Below are 22223 nucleotides of genomic sequence, written 5' to 3'. Positions count from 1 at the left end.
GGGTTTAGAGATCCTAGTCTAATCCTATAATTGAAGAAATCAATTTCCTTATGAACTCTACTAGACTTAGCCTTGCCCTAACTTCCACCAAGTTAGTACAATCTTCTAAGGTAAATGATAATGTTCAAATCATTACTAACAACACCAACAACCATCACTAGGATGCATATCAATGAGCAAACAACAATTGAAGTTAAGTTTATGTTAAATTTAAGCTTACCACACAAAGTGGTTTGCAATCAGAAAGCTAGAAGTAGTATGGAGTAGGCGAGTTTCACAAAGATTCATCCAAAATTTCTTCACTCAACTAAACTAATTTAAAAAAATTCTAAATTAAGTTTGATAAAGAACTGCATAACATTACACATCTGCACTAAATCACCATACTTCAATGATTTATTTCAATTATGGCAGCATCAAAGTGACAATTCTCCAGAGACTCCCTTTACTAATGAGAGGAGGAGAGTTTATATAGGAGTCTTAGTTACATTCAATGGCCTAGATTGATTTGAAATCAATGGCCAAGATTGTCCCAAGGAAACCCTAATCGGGGCTGCTACAAACATTAGATGCCATCCAATGACAATAAGGCACCAATCTAGGGTCCAATGAGAAAATCACATTACTTTGAAATACATATTTACTAGGGATGCAGTTCATATGTCTGCTTGGGATAACATGATTGGATGGGGATGAGTGGGTGTCACCTTAGCATCCCTGTCTTGCAATCCTCATTTCGATTTCATTTCTGCATCCTTGGGAATTCTTCATTGTACTTGAGACTTCTTTCTCTTGGATGTCATGACTTTGTGGTAGCTGAAACTTTTGTATGTTCATCTTTATTGTTTGAGGTTCCTTGTTATCATCACCTTCATGGTGATATTTTATATCTTTGATTTGAACCTCCTCAGCCTTGGTCTTTTGACCTTCTTGTGATGCTTGGGTCCTTCATATTAGTCTTCTTGATTTGTAGAACTTATTCCTTTTCCTTTCTTTTTGAATTCTTCTTGATGTAAACTTGTTCTTATGTCTCTTCTCGAATTTGGTTTGAATTTTCTAGGCAGCCTTCTTGATGCGTTGATCTCTTGCTTTGCATCTGTTAATTATCGTCCCATGTTGTAATTGCATTCTTGAACCTTTCTTCATTCCTCAATCTTGTAGCACCTCAATCCTTGCATCAAACCTGAAAAGGAAAGAAAACATTTCAAATCAAAGTCATGACTAAAAGAATATGAAAGAACTTAAAACATTTCCACAACAAAGGAGGTTAGATCTTGAATTCCATACCAATTTTTCTTAAAGCCCTCTTGAAAACTTATCATTGATCTTGAAAATCTCACTTCCGATCTAGGTTTGGTGATTGGATTGTAAATGACCCGAGTCTTGAGTAGCTCGAGCTCCTTAAGCTTGCAATGATGGGACTTTCTTATCCCTTAAAGCCTGATTGCCTTGACTACAATGAATCTGGCTTCTTGAATGCCAATCTAATGTTTAAAATTCTAACTTTCTGTGTTTTTTTGCACCTACATCTGCTCTGCTTTTCATTTTATTGGAATGAATGATTGAATCTAATTGGGGATTGAAATGAAGAATTTCAACTCTCATATATAGGTGCTTCATTCAAAAGGCATGTCCCTTGTTTGGCTGACCTTATTAAGGCTATATGTTGATTGCCATTATCTTGGTTCTATTCAAGGCTGACTTGCATTATTTGTTTTTGAATTTGCAAATTGATTTACTCACACCTGGTCAACTTGTCTTCATTTGATTTGATTTGTTAAATTATACTACTTGCTATGGTCGACCTGCCTTAATTTCATTTGATTTGTTTGATTAAACTCCTTATGGCCAACTAGCTCAAATGTTGTCACATTTAAATTGTTTGAAAGTGTTATGAAGGGGCAGAAATTTGAGGGCGGTTGGAATTTAATTCCAAGGATTGCCAACTATTGTGTTTGCTCAATGTTCAGCAATTTCTACCTTGTTGTCCATTTGGATCTTGACTTGCAAGATTATTTTATCCATTCCAATCAAATTTCTCCATTTTTGTTTGGGATTGCACACTTGCAAACCACTTTCCTGGATTTGTTAATCAATTTTCTTCCTCCATCACATCTTTCCTTAATAGACTCAGATTTGATTACATATGTTTGAATTCCTATACCAACATCCCGAGATTTTCATTACAACATCTCAATTCAGATTTTAAAGGCATCCACATTGACTTGGGGTTTGAAAAAGCAAGTGGCAATACTGGAGCAATCTCCTTAAAATTTTCTGAATATTTTTTTACAAAAGAAATTGTATATATCTCTGCTAAATTGACCTCAAGTAAATCTGATCTTTAATTTTTCCTGTTTTTCAAAATTACAGCTTTCAGGACCTTGATTAAATCAGTCTCTGGCTCTTCTCATGGAGTTCATACCCTTGGGTGGATCTTCTATTCTTTTCAATCTCCGTTTTTTCTTCATAAATCTGATGTCTTCTTCCAACTCCTGGTTGTTTAGATCTGATCATTTCCTCCTTGTTGTCTTGTCTTTAATTTGTCAGCCTCCAATGCTTTTCTTGAGCCTTTAAACTTGGATTGCCTTCTTATATTGTGTTTAATCTTTGTTGTTCAGTGGCAATCTAAGGCGATTATGTCTCAGCTGTGCAATTCCAAATCAACCAGCAAAAGGATACCTTGGATTTTTGATTTTGCCTTCATTTTCGCCTTCAAACTTCTACTCAATCGTTTAAGTGAAAATCAATTGCCATAAGGACAATTTTAGTCATTGATATGTCCTTTTAAACTTTGCCAAATTACTAAAGTAGATTTAATGCTTATAGGGACACATTCAGATTGCACAATTAAACTTATTTCACACCTTTCCCAGCTTGTGGAAAATCGATGGGTATAGGGACAAACTTGGTTGTCTTTAGACTTAGTTTCTTTGTATTTTGGTCTAGGTGGAAAATTGACCACCATAGGGACATTGCCACCTTTATCTTTGCCTTTAAATTATCCTTCCCTTGCTGATCAACCACCATAGGGACCAATCAGTCCCTTTGCAATTTCATTCTTTTATGCTCACTCGGAGGGAAGTAGAAAAATGACCTCATAGGTACTCCTTGCTTGTTTCTCACTTTGATTCTCTAGGGGAAAATTGATGGCTGAAGGGAATGGTGGAGATTTCATGTTCATAGGAACAAGTGGAAAATCCACATCCATAGGACAAATGGAAAATGCAGTCATAGGGATTGGTGGAAAATCCATGTTCACAAGGACTTTCCCCTTTCTAACCATTTCCAAAATTTACCAAATGTCTCCCTAGTGGAAGATCAGCTTACATAGGGACTTTAGTATTTTTTCCTTAACCCTTTTGTCCAAGAGTGGGAAATCGATCCTTCTGGGGAGTAATGGCCTTTTCAACTTTCAAATTTATCTTCTCTTATTGCCTAGGAGTAGAAAATCGACCATTTCATCAGGATAGTGGAAAATTGATTTCCATAGGGACTTTTGGTTCAAATATGGTGGAAATTTGATCGTTATAAGGACTTTGCACTATACTTGTGAGATTTCATTTTTTTGGTCCAAATTTGAAGTTAAAAGAGGAAGTTAATGTGCTATAGAGATCAATTGACCAACCCAATCATCTAGACACTTTGAAAAGTTTCCCTCAACCAACTTTGGATTTTGACCCTAATGACTTCAAAATCATGACTTGTCTACATTTGTAACCTTGGTGAGCTAGAGATTTGACAACTCCTTGATCTCTAGAGCTTAGATTTGACACTCTAATACCAAAACCTTATAGCTAACAAACAAAAAGAAAGGGTCCCCATTTGCAATGGGCCGATGGTGTAAAAATGTCACAACACTATCTTCCTAAAAAAGCGGATCTCCTTGAATTAAGTAGACCACCCCAAGTGATGGAATTGTAATAGTGGATATTCCTGCCACTCTTGGGTCAAGGGGCAAGTTGTCTTAGTTTGATGCTATGTGCTCTTGGGCTTAGTTGGGCTTATTAATCCAAGTTCCCTTGAATAAAGAAAGCCACCTCAAGTGATTTTGAATTATATCAGTGGATATTCCTACAACTTGTGTCTTAAGAAGGTTAGCAATTCAGTACATTGAAACCACCGTTGACACAAGACTTACAATATATATATATATATATATATATATTGATATTGATTTACTGTCTTATTGTCATATTGATTTATTCACATAAGTAAATATATATAAATTAATAATGATGATCGTATAAGAGAAACCGAGTTCCTTGATCCGGTTATATATTACCCGTGTGTCATGTAAATAGTTTGCATGAAGATTAATATGCCCGCTAGATAATATCATTATTAGTAATCACTGAAGATGATTATCTTGCATATGAAGGGATTATTTATGTGAAACGTTGCCATGCTATTGTGTCTCATACAAATGGTCATATCTAGATAGAGTCACAACTCTACGCAGATATGTTTACACTTATATTTATTATGAGTAAAACTCTGCAGATAGACATCAATAACCATGGCATGTAAGTCTTAGAATAGTACTAGGTTATTCGGTGAATATTAACATAGATCTCAGAATCGAATAAGTCATCAGAGAATCAGGTCGTAACCAGTTAGATAGTCTCCACCAATAGGATCCTAAATAATTACATGGTATCAGAGCCTAGTTGGTAGAGAGACATCTAACTCAAATTAATTTGCTTATTCTTGTACAATTAAAACAAACATGTCTAATAACGTAACAGTAGAAGACATACTCGAAGGTGCTATAATCTTCTTTTAATAGAAAATTCGGATCACTACGATTCTTGAAGAACAAGAACTAGAATCTTTTATTGAATCTGATATTCAAATTCCTGAAGATGAAACAAAAAAGCCACTTCGAAAAGGTGTAACAATAAGGCCAAGAAAATCATAGTAGACTTCGTAAAGGATCACATACTCCCGAAGATATCAGATCTGAAGAAAGCCTTTGAAGTATTCACCACAATTAAGAAAACATTTGAAATCAACAAGTCAAGTAGATTGATTACTTTGAAAAATCAATTGATGAATACTAAAATGAATAAGGGAGAAACAATCTCATCGTATTTTGGAAGGATCTCTAAAATTAAAAATAATCTAAATTCTATTTGGGACAAAGCAGAGGATCAAGAACTCTCCAAATTAGCACTTAGAGGATTACCACTATCATGGGAAGCATTCATTCAAGTTTTCAGTAGACCCTTATCCCTTCATTTGATCAACTAAAGACTAATTGTACATCAGGAGAGTCAAGATTGATCTCCAGAGGTATTATATCAAACCAAGGGGGAGAAATGATTATAAGAAAAAGAATAATAAATTCAACAAGACCGATTTCTCCAAAGTTAAATGTTATAAGTGTGAGAAATTCAGACACATCTTTAGTAAATGTCCCGAAAGGGAAAGAATCTTGGCCTCATTAGCCGAAAGTAAGAAAGATGAAAATCTGTTATTCTACATTGCTTTATCAAGTGAGGTAAACTCTAATGAAAGTGTGTGGATAATAGATAGTGGTGCTTCCCGTCATATAACAGGATTCAAAGAAAAAATTGAATCACTTGAAAATTACAGATCTAAAGGGGTTACTATTGGAGACAATTCTACTCATCCAATCAAAGGTATTAGGACCTGTTCTATTCAACTAAGGACTGGAGTTACATTAAAACTAAAAGATGTTATATTTGTACCTAGAATAAAAAGAAATCTAAGTTCAATCTCTGGATTAACCGATGAAGGATTTCAAGTTACATTCAACGGAGACAAAGTTTTGTACTGGCCTAAAAACTCAAACCTAAAAAATGCTATTACCATAGGGACAGAGATGGGACCTTATACAAACTATGCAACATTCAAAACCAAGCTCTTAATCATAAAATAACAAATTCTAATGAAATTTGGCATAGGAGACTTGGGCATATTGAGTTCAATTCACCACCCAAGATAGAAAAAATCACCTTTGGTATACCAAACCTAAATTCTAAACACATAAATATATGTAAAGGATGTGCTCTAGGAAAGAACATAAAAATCCTTTCCCTCCTAGTTAACACAAGTCTAAATCTATTCTGGAATTAATTCACCCTAATCTATGTGGGCCCATGCCAACTCTTTCTCTAGAAGGTTACTCCTATTACATAACATTCATTGATGATTACTTGAGGAAGACATGGATTTATTTTTTAAAAGTAAAAGAATCAAATGAAGTGTTATCAAAATTCAAAGAATTCAAAGAATTGGTAGAAAATCAAGTGTCAAAGAAAATTAAAACTCTAAGATCTGACAATGGGGGAGAATACACTTCTGAATTTTTCAAAGCCTTTTGTGCATCTGTTGGGATTAAGAGGGAGTATACAGTACCTCATAATCCTCAACAGAATGGGGTAGCAAAAAGAAAAAATAGAACTATTGTTGAAGTAGCAAAAGCTATGCTCTATGATCAAAACCTACACTGCTCCTTCTGGGCAGAAGCTACAAATACAACTATATACATACAAAACAAATGTCCTCACTCCATTCTAGAAAATACAACACCTGAAGAAGTCTTTATAGGAAATAAATCTGACTTAAGTCATCTCAGGATTTTTGGTTGTCTAGTGTATATACATATACCTAAAGAAAGAAGAACTAAGTTAGAACCATCTGGAAAGAAAGGAATATTTGTTGGGTATAGTGAAAACTCAAAAGGATACAAAGTTTATGTTTTTGGACAAAGATCAGTGAGAGTGAGCAGAGATGTCATATTCGAGGAGATCACTGCCTTAAAACTATCTACAAGTATAGATAATGAGCCCATTACAGACTTAGATGGAGTCCTCAATCTAAAATTCAGAGGGAGATTATATCAGAAGAAACTAGACCAATACAAGATACAGAAAATAGTAACATTCCTAATATCAAGAAAAGACCTTTGTGGGCAAGAAAAATGCTTGAAGAACATGACATTGAACCAAATGAGATTACTGAGGAAGTCAAGAAAACTAGAAATAAATCTTGTTATACTACAATTGTAATTGAGCTTACTTAATTTGAACCTACATCTATTAAAGAAGCTCTAACTTGTCAAGCATGGAAAAATGCTATGGTTGAAGAATATCAATCAATACTTCAAAATGACGTCTGGGATATTGTACCTAGACCTAAAGTCAAATCTATTGTCTCTTCTAAATGGCTCTATAAAATCAAATATGTAGCAGATGGAAGCATTGAGAAACATAAAGCAAGGTTTGTTGCTCGAGGTTTTTCACAGAAGGCAGGTATTGATTATGAAGAAACTTTTTCCCTAGTTGCTCGTTTCACTTCAGTCAGGGCAATTCTTGCATTAGTAGCAGCACAAAGATGGAAGGTGCATCAAATGGATGTGAAAACGACATTTTTAAATGAGGTCATAAATGAAGAAGTTTGTATTGAACAGCTTGAAGATTTTGTAATAAAAGATGAACACCTTTATGTATGTAAACTAAAGAAAGCCTTGTATGGCCTTAAACAAGCACCTCGAGCTTGGTATGAAAGGATTGACAACTATCTCTCCAAATTAGCATACTCTAAAAATGAAGCTGATCCTAACATCTATTTTAAAGTTTCTAATGGAGATATGATTATTTTGGTTCTTTATTGTTGATGATCTCTTAATAACAGTTGAAGATTATCTTATTGCTAAATGTAAACAAGATCTTGCTGCTGAATTTAACATGAAAGACCTAGGGTTATTACATTACTTTTTGGGTCTAGAAGTACGTCAAAAGGAAGATTACATATTCTTACATCAAGGAAAATATACTTAGGATATTCTGAATAGATTTTGGATGATGTATAGCGAGCCACTTGCCATACCAGTGGAGACTAATCTACACAAGCTACAAGAGGAAGCAACACAGTCAGAATCTATTGATCCTACTCTTTATAGACAAATTATTGGGTCTCTCATGTTCTTGGTAAACACTAAGCCTGATATCTGTTATTCCACAAATGTACTAAGTCACTTTATGTGTGAACCTAAGCAAATACACCTAATGGCTGCAAAACATGTTTTGAGATATCTACGTGGCACCATTGGCCTTGGACTAAAATACAGAAATGTTGAAATCAAACTTGAAGGCTATACTGATTTTGATTGGGTTAGTTGTTCCATAAATTGTAAAAGTAACACCGGATGTTGCTTCGGTTTTGGATCAGCAATGGTATCATGGTTCAGTAGAAAACAACCTATAGTTGCCTTGAGTTCCACTAAAGCAAAATATATGCAGCCTCCATGGGAGCACATGAAGCAATTTGGTTAAGGAAGCTGTTATTAGGATTATTTGGAAAGAAGTTAGAATCTACTGTGATCCATTGTAACAATCAGAGTTGCATCAAACTTTCTGCAAGTCCAGTGTTCCACAATCGGTCAAAGCACATTGAGACTCCATATCACTATATCAGAGATATGGTTGATAGGAATGTGATCAAGCTGATCTATGTTAACACAAATGATCAAAATGCTGATATTTTCACTAAACCTCTTGCAAAAGTGAAAATAGAGTATTTTAGAACTAAACTTGGTATGACAAATTTGTAATTACATTTTTATAAATTTATTCATGAATATTATGTTAAATTATATTGTTTGCAAACTTGTTAAATGAAAGGTGACAATCTTTCATGTGTTCAAATGTCTCTATTTTAAGGTGACAATCTTATCAATAGATGACCAACCTTCTAATACCAAAAGTATTGAAGGTTATTGGTGTCATTGTTATTTGGCCAAATTCTGCTGGACACATTGATATCCATCATTGTTATTAGGCCGGATCTTGCCGGACATCATGAAAATTATTGGTGTCATTGTTATTAGGCCGGATTCTACTGGACACATTGGTATCCTTCATGGTTATTAGGCCGGACTTTGCCGGACACCATGAAAATGAGCTGTTATGGTTCTTTAGACCGGATTTTGCTGGATACCATATCCTATCAGATATAATTGAATCATACTTAATTATATGAAGAAGTTTCAATCCCTCATTGCTAAAGAGGGAGTGTTAAGAAGGTTAGCAATTCAGTATATTGAAATCACCGTTATCACAAGACTTACAATATATATATATATATATTGATTTATTCACATAAGTAAATATATATAAATTAATAATGATGATCGTATGAGAGAAACTGAGTTCCTTGATCGGGTTATATATTTACCCGTGTGTCATGTAAATAGTCCGCATGAAGATTAATATGCCCGCTAGATAATATCGCTAGATAATATCGCTATTACTAATCACCGAAGATGATTATCTTGCGTATGAAGGGATTATCTACGTGAAACATTGCCATGCTACCATGTCTCATACGAATGGTCATATCTACAGAGTCACAACTCTACGTAGACATGTTTACACTTATATTTATTATGAGTAAAACTCTGCAGATAGACATCAATAACCATGGCATGTAAGTCTCAGAGCAGTACCAGATTATTCAGTGAATATTAGCACAGATCTCAGAATCCAATAAGTCATCAGAGAATCAGGCATAACCAGTTAGATAGTCTCCACCAATAGGATCCTAAATAATTACATTGTGGGCCAAGGGGTTAATTGTCTTGGTTGAATGCTCCACACTCTTGGGCTTAATTGGGCTGAATAGTCTTCCCCAATGAATCAGGTTCCTCAAATTATATAGGTCACCTCAAATGATGGAATTGTATCATTGGATATTGTTGCCACTTTTGTGTAGAGGGGCACGTTATCTTAGCTGGATGTTTTGGGGTCTTGGGCTTAATGGGCTGAACAAGTCTTTGGGTGCCTTTTGTGGTTTTCCTCTCCAATCCCCAGCATGATTAATAATGAGAAATGGAAATATTGGTGGCTTGATTCCTAAAGTTTCAAAGCTATTAAAGAATTTATCCAAATCGTTTTAGATGATCATTGATATATATACACTTATATTTATTGTTGGATCCCTAAAAATATTTGGTTTATTTATTATTATTTCAAATATTGTCTAATTTGGTTGCAGAATCTGAACTAGATTTATCTTGATGAAGACTTTGTATCAAGATTACCCGGGGACGCATCCCCAGCCTAATTTGCCCCATCTCAATACTAGTGACATTTTGGGGACTTGGGGACGGCTAGGGGACACCTCCCATTTCCTTGATTTCTGAAAATTTGGTGGGGATGTCATGAAAACTTGGGGACATCACCCAAAAAAGGGGGATAGTTGGGGACACCTTAGCCGTCCCCGATTCGTACCATGGATGCCTTAGTTGTCAGTTCTCAACTTCTTGCATGCCCTAAAATGCCAAAAACGTGGTTTGTATTTGTATCTTCTCCATTCTTTTTACATGCATAAAGCTTTAAAGTTTTTAACTTCTACTTTCCCATTGACAACAACAAGAAGGTTAAAAATTACAAATGCAGAAGCAAATTCAGTTATAGTAGATTTGGAGATGGGACAAGAACTACAAATGATAATCAATTCAAACAAGCAAAAATACATGACATTCACAACAGTAATCTTTTTATACAATAATACACGTAGCTTTGCGATCACATAAACATTAGCAGACCGAGATATTCGTCATCACAGGCGTTCATGAACTTGAATATATTCTTTTCAAATGTGCCCGTTCAATACTTGCTGCTTTAAACAGAACTATGCTAAGTTATTCTGTCACTCTCTGCCTTCAGCTGTCTCTGATTCTGATGCAGAGTTGGTTGAATCAGAATAGGAGCAGTAGTGTGCTTTGTTTTTATATATTTTGATTTTTATAATGAACATGAAACTATATGGCAGTACTCAGCCTTTGGGCATTTTTACTTTGTGTATAAAACTTATTTAAATATTTTTAGTTCTCACATGCATATATGATATTGACACTGAACATTGAATTCTGATTTCTGAATTTTGAATGCATATTGTGTTTTGAAACAATGAAATGTTGTAGACTTGTATGTTAAGGTTCTATGAAGTTTAAATGGCATGCTTTGTCCATATTTTCATATGAATGTCATGTATATTTGCAAATTTCCCATATATTTTATATAACTGCCCCCTTGTTGTCCTCAACCTTGGCAAAAAAGAATGCTGTATGGGAAACTCGTTCCCTGTCCCTTGCCGTCGACATCCTAGAAACTCGGGGTAACACTGTTTTTTATTGGTAAAAGTATAATTCTAACTATATTACATTCCATATTTCAATTGCACTTATGATTTTAGGGCAAGATTTAGGATCATCTTGAAAGAGACATCACAATTGGTAAATATATTATATTGTTGAAAGTTTTAGTTTGAATTTGTAACCTAAGGTAATATCAGGGTTACCGAAGCTATTTGTATCACAAGGAGGATCTAAGGATTTGTTTAAGGATCCTCCCATTGAAAAGATTTGTTTAAAAATGTCATGGCTTGAGACTGACAATCTTGGGAAGGACAGATTGTCATATCCCTATGTCAGAATGCAACCTCTAAAGTAAAGAGATAAGAGTTACACAAGGGCTGACCTGTTTGATCTGTAAAATACATTAAAATAATATTTTTTTACAAGGGCCCAATGCACTCATGGAGAAAAGAGGTGAATCGGGAGCCCGACTCAACGAAAAATGATAGCGATTTATTATATGAAGAGAGCTGACCACTTTAAGTTGAAGGATGGTGATTAGTTTGATAAGGGCAGATCATAATAAGTAGCAATTAGCTTTGGAGGTAGGCATCCCTTGCAAGGTGTAGGGGAGCATCTCTCTATCATTAAAAGATACAAGAATGACCACAATGCAATTGGGAGAGAGCATAAGAAGCAAGCAGATCAAATATACAGATCCTCAATCAGTAATCGCCAGACCGGTAGTGCATCAATCCATTAATAAAATCAGATCTGATACATATTTCTACAATCTGCATTCAGTAAAGCAATTGATCAATTTATCAAGTAATGAAACTTTAATTTTCCATGTTGATTTAGGGACAAATGCCCCTGATTCAGGCAGATCTGAAGGCACTTTTAAAGTAGAGTACAGGATGAAATCATCACAATTTGAGGGATAATTTAGCAGAAATTCAAGATGTGATCTATTTTCAGAATTATGTCATGAATCTGAATATTATAATAAATTCATAATTTTAGACAACCATTATCATTTTGAATAAAGATTGTCTATTTAGGGAAACAAATCAGAAATGTCCCAGAAGGGGACATTATAAGGGCTTGCTGTCCTTGAAATGTTGTGCGATGTCTTGACATCTCCTGGCTATCCTAAGCTAGGCAGGGCATAACCCACTTCACCACAACACACCCATCACCCTTCCTCGCTCTTTACTTCACCTCCTTAGAGGGGCACATCCTTGAAGATGTTCCTTGCTCTATAGCATACTTATAAGACTTGGATTTGCCTCGGACTCAGCAAGCTGATTTTAGACTTGGACTCGGACTCATTGTCCGGACTCAGCAAATTGAAAATTTAAAGAATTTTAAGGATTTAAAACCTATTTCATGCATCACTTAATCAATTAACGTCAAAGGCACAATAATTGTGTATAAATAAGTATAAATTGCACATGTAAGTTTACGGAATCCATGATAGATTTGGAGGCACATGAGAAGAACCAGAATTAACTCGACAATGCCCATTAACGGGCTGATTATTATTATTTTTTAAAATCTAGGACTATTTAGGAATAAAAAGTTGTCAAAGTGATCGAATAATATAAACATTTTTTTCCCTTTTCAAAACCATGTATTTTATTGATCCTCTTTAATAGATAACTTATTTATCTTTCATTTATACATCTCAATCAGAGTTCAATATGCATCATTGATATTAAAAAATGGGCGAATACAAATACTTCAAGTTTCAATATCAATAACGATTACAAATCATAAATTTTTAGCATGACTAAAGCTTGAAACTACCAGTATGGGGGTGTTTTCAGACTAAATGGTCTAGATGCATCATCTATAACAAGATTTTGAACACGGGCATTTAAGTATGCAATAAATATGTGTATTTGATGAGCATATCTTATGGCTTGTTAACCATTCCTTTTGCCTCCCCCGTCACTGCCATAGTCGCTTGTCATTGATTCTTTCCTACCTAAGTGCTGTCCCAACCCCTCTAAACATCAGACTCACATCAAATTCCAAGATGCGCATAATTCACCGTCATGGAATTCAAGCTCATATTGTGTCTCTTGCCTCTCTACCTTCTTTACATGCAACCAAAGGTTATACTATATAAAGACACGACCATTCAAACACTTATGTCTCAACTTGTTATGTTTCTTTGAATCAGCATGTTGGTGAAGTTTGTTCATTTCACCTCTAATCAATGATGTGCCATATAAGTTTGTTCTTATTTCTATTCAATGCATACAAATATGAAATTGTGTGTTTTGACCAATCCAATAAGCCAGAGTTTTATTCCTCTCCACTAATTGTTGAGTCCTAACCAATGCTTTTAATACCTAAACAAGTTGATGAGATGAATATTAAAAATTAAAATAGGACAGAAAGTAAAAATATTAAAATATAAGATTAAACTAAGGATTTGTCCTTTAAAAGGTCTTATGTACACATTTGAATATTTTGTGGTTAGAGCTGGTTAAGTTGGAGGCAAATTGGCTTTGGTCTAAAATTAAAATTTTGACATGACAAAAGCTAAATATTATCTATTGCCATTAAGGACAAGTCATAAAACGCATTAAGGACAAGTCAATAGTATTCAAAATGAATGAAAAAAAGTATTAGTGATGCATCTTTTACCTCTACAAATTAAAAACTTCCCCAATACAACAAAAAAAAAGAAACAAGTGTAAAATTTTCAAAGAACATATTTTCTTTTAATAATACACCTAACATTTGCATCTTAAATTACTATTCAACAATATTTTTTCATATTTCATCACTATAAATGATAGATACAAGTCAAATGGAATTACATTAATCATTTCCAATTTGAAAACATTAAATTATAATTCACAATTTCTAAGACATCAATCTAACCATTTTTAATCTCTAAGATGATCTTCCTATGACTGTCAAGTAAAGTATTTTATAAGGAATATGTCTTTTAGCTATGCATAACTTTTATGATATTAATTATAATAATGAGGATCAAATAGAGTTCTTTTAGATCTAAGTATTTGACATATTTATATTAATAATAATTTTATCCTTTTATATGCAAATTGTACACTACACCCATTATATTCAAATATTCAAATATACAAACGAGCATACATCTTTTCAGTCTAAGGTACTTCTATCAAGTACCAAAAATCCCCCAAAGCAAACGCCTAACACTTATTCACTATCACTAGCTATATCACCATAGTTGCTATACTATATAGACCCTTAAACAAAATGGAGTGCGCAAGGAATATGTAAAGCTATACCTCCATTGACCATATACATCTACAACCTCCTACATCAAAATGGAGAAATATTTTACGCCATCTATAAAAACTCCTTATACTCTAGAACATACTAAACATTTTGTAAACTTGCAATTTTTCTTTGGCTTTTCCTTGAATAGAAGTCCTTCCTTGAATAGAAGTCCTGCCCTATAAGTGCATCTCGAACTACAGTTGGTATGATCTACCACCTCCACAGGGACCTACGTCAACTTCTCATCAGATACAAAATGCTTGCCAGAGAAAATTGCATCATCCCCACCACTCTTCACTGTTGTTCTTTGAATCCGAGTCTTCATTGGCATAATTGACCAGGCCTTTCTCTCGTATAGACCATTAATTAAAATTTTGAATTAATTAAAAATTGAAAATAAATAATTTTTAATTTTTAATACTTTTTGTTTGCGGTAGGTTAGATTTACGATTAATTTAAAAAATTGAAAACTAAAAATATTATTATTTTTAATTATTAATTAATTAAATATTTAATTCATAAGTGCATTTTTATTTAGCCTTTTCCTTCCTCTAGCACCACCAATCCTTTTCCTCCTTCAATCCAACATAAGTTTCAAAAAAGACACACGATAGCTTACTAATTGTCACTAGGTTAACCAATTGTCGCTTATGAACAAACAACTTAAATATCACACTCTAAAATTTGATTCCTAGACTAAGTTTTAAATAGTCAAAACAGAGTTACTTTTTCTTAGCTTAATTCTTTCTTAATGTATAATACTTAAGGATGAGCACCTAAATTAGAATAACATCTTCTAGCTTTCCCCACTTCTTGCTAACATTTTCCAACTCTCTCCCAAAAATTTCCTTTGACCATTTACTTGCAAATTCTCTTACACATGTCCTTCCAACTCCCTTGCATTTAAAAGATTGGATGCTTGAAATATTGCATACATGTTCGAATTGACTCTGTGTTGATGATCAACCCCAAGACCATTCTCATTGCATGCATGACCAAACATTGATCATATTTAGAAATCTGCCAACATCATTTGTCATAGACTTGCCCTAAAAATGCCATTTCTCTCCAATAGGCATATCCTTTGTTGTCAACTCCACTTACCAACTACACACCAAGCGAAAGACACTAGGCTGTCTTACAAAGCATAAGACCTATTATGTTGAAAAGGGAAACAATGCTCATAGATCTAAAAATTTCCTCAACGAAATTATTATACTGTAAAGTCATCTTCCGAAGTGCCATCCTGTTAGTATGATGAAGTACAAAAATTCTCAGTTCACCGCATGGTACAACAAGTATTGGTGAGTATGGTGAAACATATTCTCGAGTGAAGGAAGATTCCCGAGGCAAAAGATTCTCTAGGCTAAGGAAGATTCTCAAGGCGAAGGGAGTGTCCAGGGGGTGACAAAGTGATTGGATGCATGATGCCGAAGGGAGTGTCCGTTGTGTAGTGATGCTCTTAGCCAGTAACCGACTGTTGTGTTGGTAGACCGTTTTGTAATGTAATGGTTTCTGTACTGATTTCATAATGAATTGCATTGTATAAAGTGTTGCATGTTTCATTGGACTTGAGGGGTGAAAAGTCAGGTTGATTGTAAAGACAATTTAAGCCTGTTAGCTTGTGCAAGAATTTGTAGTTCATTGTATATAATATTGATTATTGTAGTACAAAAAGTTGCTCAGGGTCTTGGGTAGTGGGTTTTTCCTGAAAGGTTTTCCCACATTAAATTTGGTCTTTGTTGTTTATTTAGTGTGCATGTTATTTTTCTATATTCTTATGTTTTTTGCACATCTCAACGTTTTGAAGTAGATTTGAAATCTTTCCTATTTCCCCTGTAAATTGGCATTAGGAAGGTTTTTTCGCACATAGCTTTCCTAACACATTCCACCAACTTATACCATTCACTCCATCTGCTTTGAAGCTCACTACCCTACCATGTTTTTGTCCTTGCCACATATGGAATTGGGAGGTGGTGAAAGAAAGTGCCAACAAGGACATATCAATGCCACATGGTTCCAAATATCTAGACCATTGCTCACCGAGTCGTACACCAATCCATTTGAGAGCATAATTTCTAATTACCTTACGTCCCATGTGGCCACAATGAGAGCTACAAAATCTCATATTATCATATACTGGCTGTTCGTTGGTTCTCTTATGTATTCTATACTGTCACCATTTGGCTAGCTCATTGGTCACTCATTGACAACGACTAAACAACAAACTAAAACACATATCTTACCAGGGGGCCGAAACCTAGATTAATTATTGTTATGTTTTGTAATTAATTATTATTATGTGTTAAGCGAATTTGAACCCAAGACCTCCCACATGAGAGGCTCACAAGTTACTGTTGTGTTGTAGGCTCTTGCTTTATATTTAAACACTTTTACACATATATGATTTAATTAAAAATCTTAAATTAAAAATATAATTAATTTTAATTAATATAATTAGGTTTGTATTTTTAAAGTTAAATAATAGTACTAAGATATTTATTATTGAATAATAATAATAATGTGATAAAAAAACTTTGAAATGTAGATAGCAATTTAATTAAAAAACTATTAGTCATAAACATTTAATACAAATTAACATTGATTGTATATCACATTGTATAAAAATGTAATTAAATTTTTTATAAATTAATATTATGATTATATTTAAAGACAATTAAACGTGACTATACATTAAAAATATAAAATATATTATATATATTAATATTATCATTATATTAAAAATAATTATATATTAAAAAGAAATATTAAATATTTTAAAATTTTAAATAATAATATAATTGAAAAAATTAATATAACATATTCTAAAATTATATTTTATATTATAATATAATTATTATTTGAAAGATAAAAAATAATAAAAATTAAACATATAAAAATTTAAACTTTTGAGATTTATTTGGAGATTCAATATTCAAAAAGTATTATTTTTAAAAAATTTAATTATAAATATATTTTCTCTTGAAACACGTAAAATTATTTTTATTATCTACATTGAAAGCATTCATCAATGTAAACATTTAGTTGTTTTAATAAAATTTGATGTTTATTTTAATGTTTTATTAAGCCAAGAGGCTTTCTACAGTCAAAGCATTCATCAATGTAAACATTTAGTTGTTTTAATAAAATTTGGCGTTTACTTTAATGTTTTATAAAATGGTGCACTGGTAGAATGATGAGTTGATAGGTCACACTTAAGATTTAGTAATAATTTATAGTCTATCCATCTATCCATACAACTATAAATGTTTGCTTGCTTTTAATCGTGTAAGTGCAAATATTGAAGAGCCACTTGGGAAGAAAGATGGACAAATCAAGAAACTTCTTACTTTTTAAATTGAAATTGAAGATGTTTCTAGAAAAACCTTCTCTTTTTCTAATGCAAATATTAGAAAAAAAATCTTTTAATAAATACATAAATAAAAAATATATAACTTAATTATTTTTCAATATTTTATTTTTAAAAAGTTTGCAGACGATCTAAATAAGCTTATAGGAGAATAAGAAATTTTTAAATTTTTCTATTGCATGATATTTCTAAATTATTTATCTTATATACAAGATACAAATTGCTTTAATGTCAAATGAATCTATTGTACTAAACACATTGCATCGAGAATGCTATTAGCTTATATATATTCAAAGGATATCTCTCGGCTTTATTTTATATATATAGAATATATATATAAGCTAGTTCCTTTCCAAGAAAATCTGAATTGTACTTTAATTTTTTCAGTTTCTGACATAACCAGTCTTTAATGCAGCCTTTTAAAACATTTTACTCTTCAACATTGACTCTATGAGAGTTGTCTCGATAATTTATAATTTATGTACAATATGAATTTGTCAGAAATGTATGGTATTGCATTGGCATCATCCAACCATTACCAAATTAGCCTACAAGCCGTTACTAAGAAATAGTAACAATCTAAGTACTGGTTATACTGAATGCAATATAGATATTTCATATGCTTTATTCAAATATTTTTCAAGCATTAATTGGCATTTAATACATATCTTTGACGTTGACATTAATCAATGATCACATATCATACTTTAAAAATAATTTACTTTACAATTCTATATATTTCTTTTTCTTAAAATACATATATTATATACACATCTATTACTTCTCCAAACTCCTTATTTGGTTCTAACTTAGCTAATAATAATATTAAGAAATATTCATTATTGAGTTTTCCAATTAATTTTCAACACATTATTTCAGTCCAGGTTTACATTTAGCACAATCTACTTCTTAATGTCTCCGTACAATATCAACTCATAAGCGTCATGATTTAAAACATGGAGCATCATGAATTATATGTGAGAAATTAATCACGACTTTAAAAATCAACCCTAAACCTAAAAATTTGCTCGGCACTCACTATTGCCGAGTGCTAGATTTACTTGGTAGCTTAAGGAACTGAGTGGCAGGAGAGTACCGAGTGAGATCGGCAAATGAAGGGCAACTTGGCACCAATGGACGCTGAGTGAGCTCGGTAGTGTGATTACCGAGTTAACTTGGTAGCCATAGGAGGGTGGAGCTCGGTAGCCACTGCAGGGTGGAGCTCGGAAGAAGAAAATGTCGAGTGAACTCGGCAATAACTATAAAGTTAAAAACTCGAATAAAGAGCAAACCGAGTGACAGAGTTTCAATGTGAGTATTACCACCATTAAAACTAGAGAACTCAAGGCTTAAAATATTCAACAATAAACTTCACAAATGCAATGAACAAGAAGCAATAGATTCAGGTATGCCTGCTTGCTTGCTATTTAACTTTGATTGAAACTATTACAAAATCTGGGAGCATATGGCTTCTACCAGAAAACCCTAAAATAACCCTAAAATTGGTAAAACTTCAAACCTCATAAACTTTAAACTTGCAGCTCTAATGACTGCATACAATGGTGCTTGGAGCAAACACTGCTTCACAAGATGCACTCAACAAAACAATAAACTTACAGAATGACAGGTAGAAGCACGTGCCATTGCAAGCATGACAACGATTCCTTCTGTCTCTGCAACGATTGATCTGCTGATCAATTCCTTTCCTCTTTCTGTTCTCTGCAACTCTCTGATCTGCGCTTCTTCACCTTCACTCTCTCTACAGGTCGAATGGAAAAGAACATTCATTTTTGTCTTCTGCCAAAATGTTTTCCCCCTCATTTGCAAATTTGAAAACTCACCTACGTGTAATAAATGTTTATGACTATTGTGCAGATCGTCAGGAATGGTACGTGGGCGTTTGACTCCAGGACAAATGGCCATTTCATTTAATATTCCAACATTATAAACGTTTTCTTGAAAAATTTAAAAAATATTATCTTCTTTTATCGGGAAGTACAAATTATATTCGTGCTCTGGAAAGTTTTTCGTGGGTTCGCAAGGACATGCTTTTCCTTCCTGTATCCTCTCGCATGTTTTGCATGCATTCGCGAGAACGCGCTTTTGCTTAATTTAAGCTTTAACATTAAAATAAACATTAAAACAGAGTCGAAAGAATAGTTACCGTTGCTTTTTAGCTGTCATCGAATCCCAACGTTACAGGAAAAAAAAAATGTGAGAAGTGGCTTATTTGCTCGTTTGTGCCGTCGCTTGTGCAGTCCAAGTACCAATAAATGGGTGTCTGTTGTCCCCAAGCATCCTAACGATCTCCTTCAATTTGGAGAATTAACGTCAAAAGGGTGGGGGAGGAGGGGTTTGTGTGTTAAATCTTACTTGGCGAAGTATTGATCTGGCGATGCGGGGTCGATAGAGGTGAAGGGTTTTTGGTATTGCCAGATAAATTTAAGATCCGCTATCTATCAAGCTCGTTTTTGTAGCTGGATTGCCTGAATCCGTCAATTGGAGGAGTCTTAGAGCAGGAGAAGATGGCGTTGAGAGTGAGGCAGGAGACGCTGATGGAGAAGATGCACAGGTTCAGGGGCTTGATATTTGTGTTCTCTCTTCCTCTTCTGTTGATTTGTGTTGTGCCGTTGTTCATGTCTAGAGTACCCGCTGAATCGAACCCTATGATGCCAGAAGAAATTCCGTATCCTCACATTGTTGAGAAAAAGTTATCAGCCCGATCCAAGAGTTATGCTGTTGTTTTTGACGCTGGGAGCTCTGGAAGTAGAGTCCACGTCTACTGTTTTGACCACAATCTCAAGCTCATGCCAATTGGAAACGGCCTTGAATTATTTGAACAAGTAAGTTTGTTTAGTATGGTTTGAGCAACTTAGGCTTTGAACATTTATTTTTAGTGTAAATGGAACCAATCCGGCTTTGATCTGTGTTACGATAACACGTCATTGCACTTCCAGATATAGGCATTGCTTGACTGGAATTGAACTACTCAACACGGTAATGTGAGCCCCATTTCGTTGGAAAGTTTTTAGGTATTATTATCTCTAACAGAATCTATTGGGACCTTCTGCGTGTGAAATGAGATCTTGTTTCAACCCTCACCATTCAGCCCGTTTCCTCATGCTGATGATGTATGACAGAATGTGATCTGAGATGTGATGAGATCTTGTTATGACACTTAAGATTCAGTCCATTTTGTTGCATTTCCTTCCTGTGATGATAGATCATGGGATGCGATCTCAAATGTTAATGCAAGCAAAACTCATACAATTTGATTCCAGAAGCATTTCAATCATTTCAATGGACTGCCAATCTTATGTTTAATTATTGAAATCATTTTTCTAGGTGAATCCTCATTGTAAGCAATTGTAAAAGAATGAAATATTTGCAAGTGATCAAGCCAAACATTTCAGTGCAAAATGAGATCTTGTTAAAAGTCTGCATTAACAAGATAGTTCTATCTTTCAACGGGGGAAACATTATTTTGTTAATAATGATAACAATTGAATTTTTTTGTAGGTCATTATTGCCAATCTCACTGAAATTGTGTGATGTCCCCTTCCGATTTTGCCTTAAAATAACAATTGCAACAAATTAGGGTAAGGATTATATCTTACGAATTGAATATTTCCTCAATATATAAACCTGGATTTGGATCTTGCAATCACAAACCAGTTATACAATTCTACACATATAAACCATATCATATTCATAAATTATCAATAATGCCACATAAACATACTAGTGTTGGAGGAAGAGATATGATGGGTCCTCTCAAAGCCTTTTCTATACCAAGCTTTGCTCTATGGAGTTTTGGGGATTGGGGATGTTTTGGGGGACAAGGATGTGTTTCTGGTATGGTTATGGTTCAGGGCCAACTTTTAGGGGATGGCTGGAGATGGCTATTAAAAAAATTGGGGATTTTTTATGTATAGAGAGATTTCAATTATGTAGATTATGACATTGACAAACCATTCACGATAGACATTTTAAAAGCTCAATGTGTAGCAAATTAACAAAATTCAAGTAGTTTCTTGTAAATACTAAGTATGCAGTGAAACCCGGGGACTCTACATATGATGAAGTTCAACACCTTGGACTAAACCTTCTGCCACTGCATTGCAAGCTCCTTAAGATGCAGATGTGACATGCAGGTAATCAATGCTTGTTCCATTAATTTTAGTAAGAATCCTCTTGGTCCTGTGAAAACAGGATCTCTGATAGAGATACAAACTATTATTACAGATTGAACTGGTTCAGATTTACTTACCAATCTGATTGTATATATAATGTGCTGTTCTGATGCAGATCTTTCAAACTTGAACAGTAATGTGCTGTGCAGATCCTTCAAACTTGAACAGCAATGGAGAATGGATGAGCATGGTTTGATAAATATCCTTGTTTCCAGGAGACCAATTGCTGAGTCTGAGTATGCCTTTGTAATTGATATCAAACTCCACCGAT

General features: G+C 33.9%; 1 protein-coding gene across 2 annotated transcripts in view; it reads left to right on the top strand.

Annotated features, from left to right (window-relative positions):
• The window catches only part of LOC149536411 (apyrase 2-like), a 60816-nt gene that overhangs the window by 9890 nt on the left and 28703 nt on the right, over positions 1 to 22223 (top strand). The window contains exon 1 of one of the 2 annotated variants that reach the window (XM_089807222.1): positions 19775 to 20602. The exons of the other annotated variant lie outside the window; for it this stretch is intronic. Within the exon in view, the coding sequence (XP_089663348.1) occupies positions 20285 to 20602 (318 nt within the window). The 5' untranslated portion in view covers positions 19775 to 20284. Of the gene's footprint in view, positions 1 to 19774; positions 20603 to 22223 lie in introns of those variants that run through there. 2 annotated transcript variants of the gene reach the window in all.

This window comes from Cupressus sempervirens, chromosome 10 (assembly GCF_028749045.1).
Source record: "Cupressus sempervirens isolate cs-2001-9-10 chromosome 10, ASM2874904v1, whole genome shotgun sequence".
In the NCBI taxonomy this organism is placed as follows: Eukaryota; Viridiplantae; Streptophyta; class Pinopsida; order Cupressales; family Cupressaceae; genus Cupressus; species Cupressus sempervirens.
This window is presented reverse-complemented; position numbering and strand designations above follow the sequence as displayed.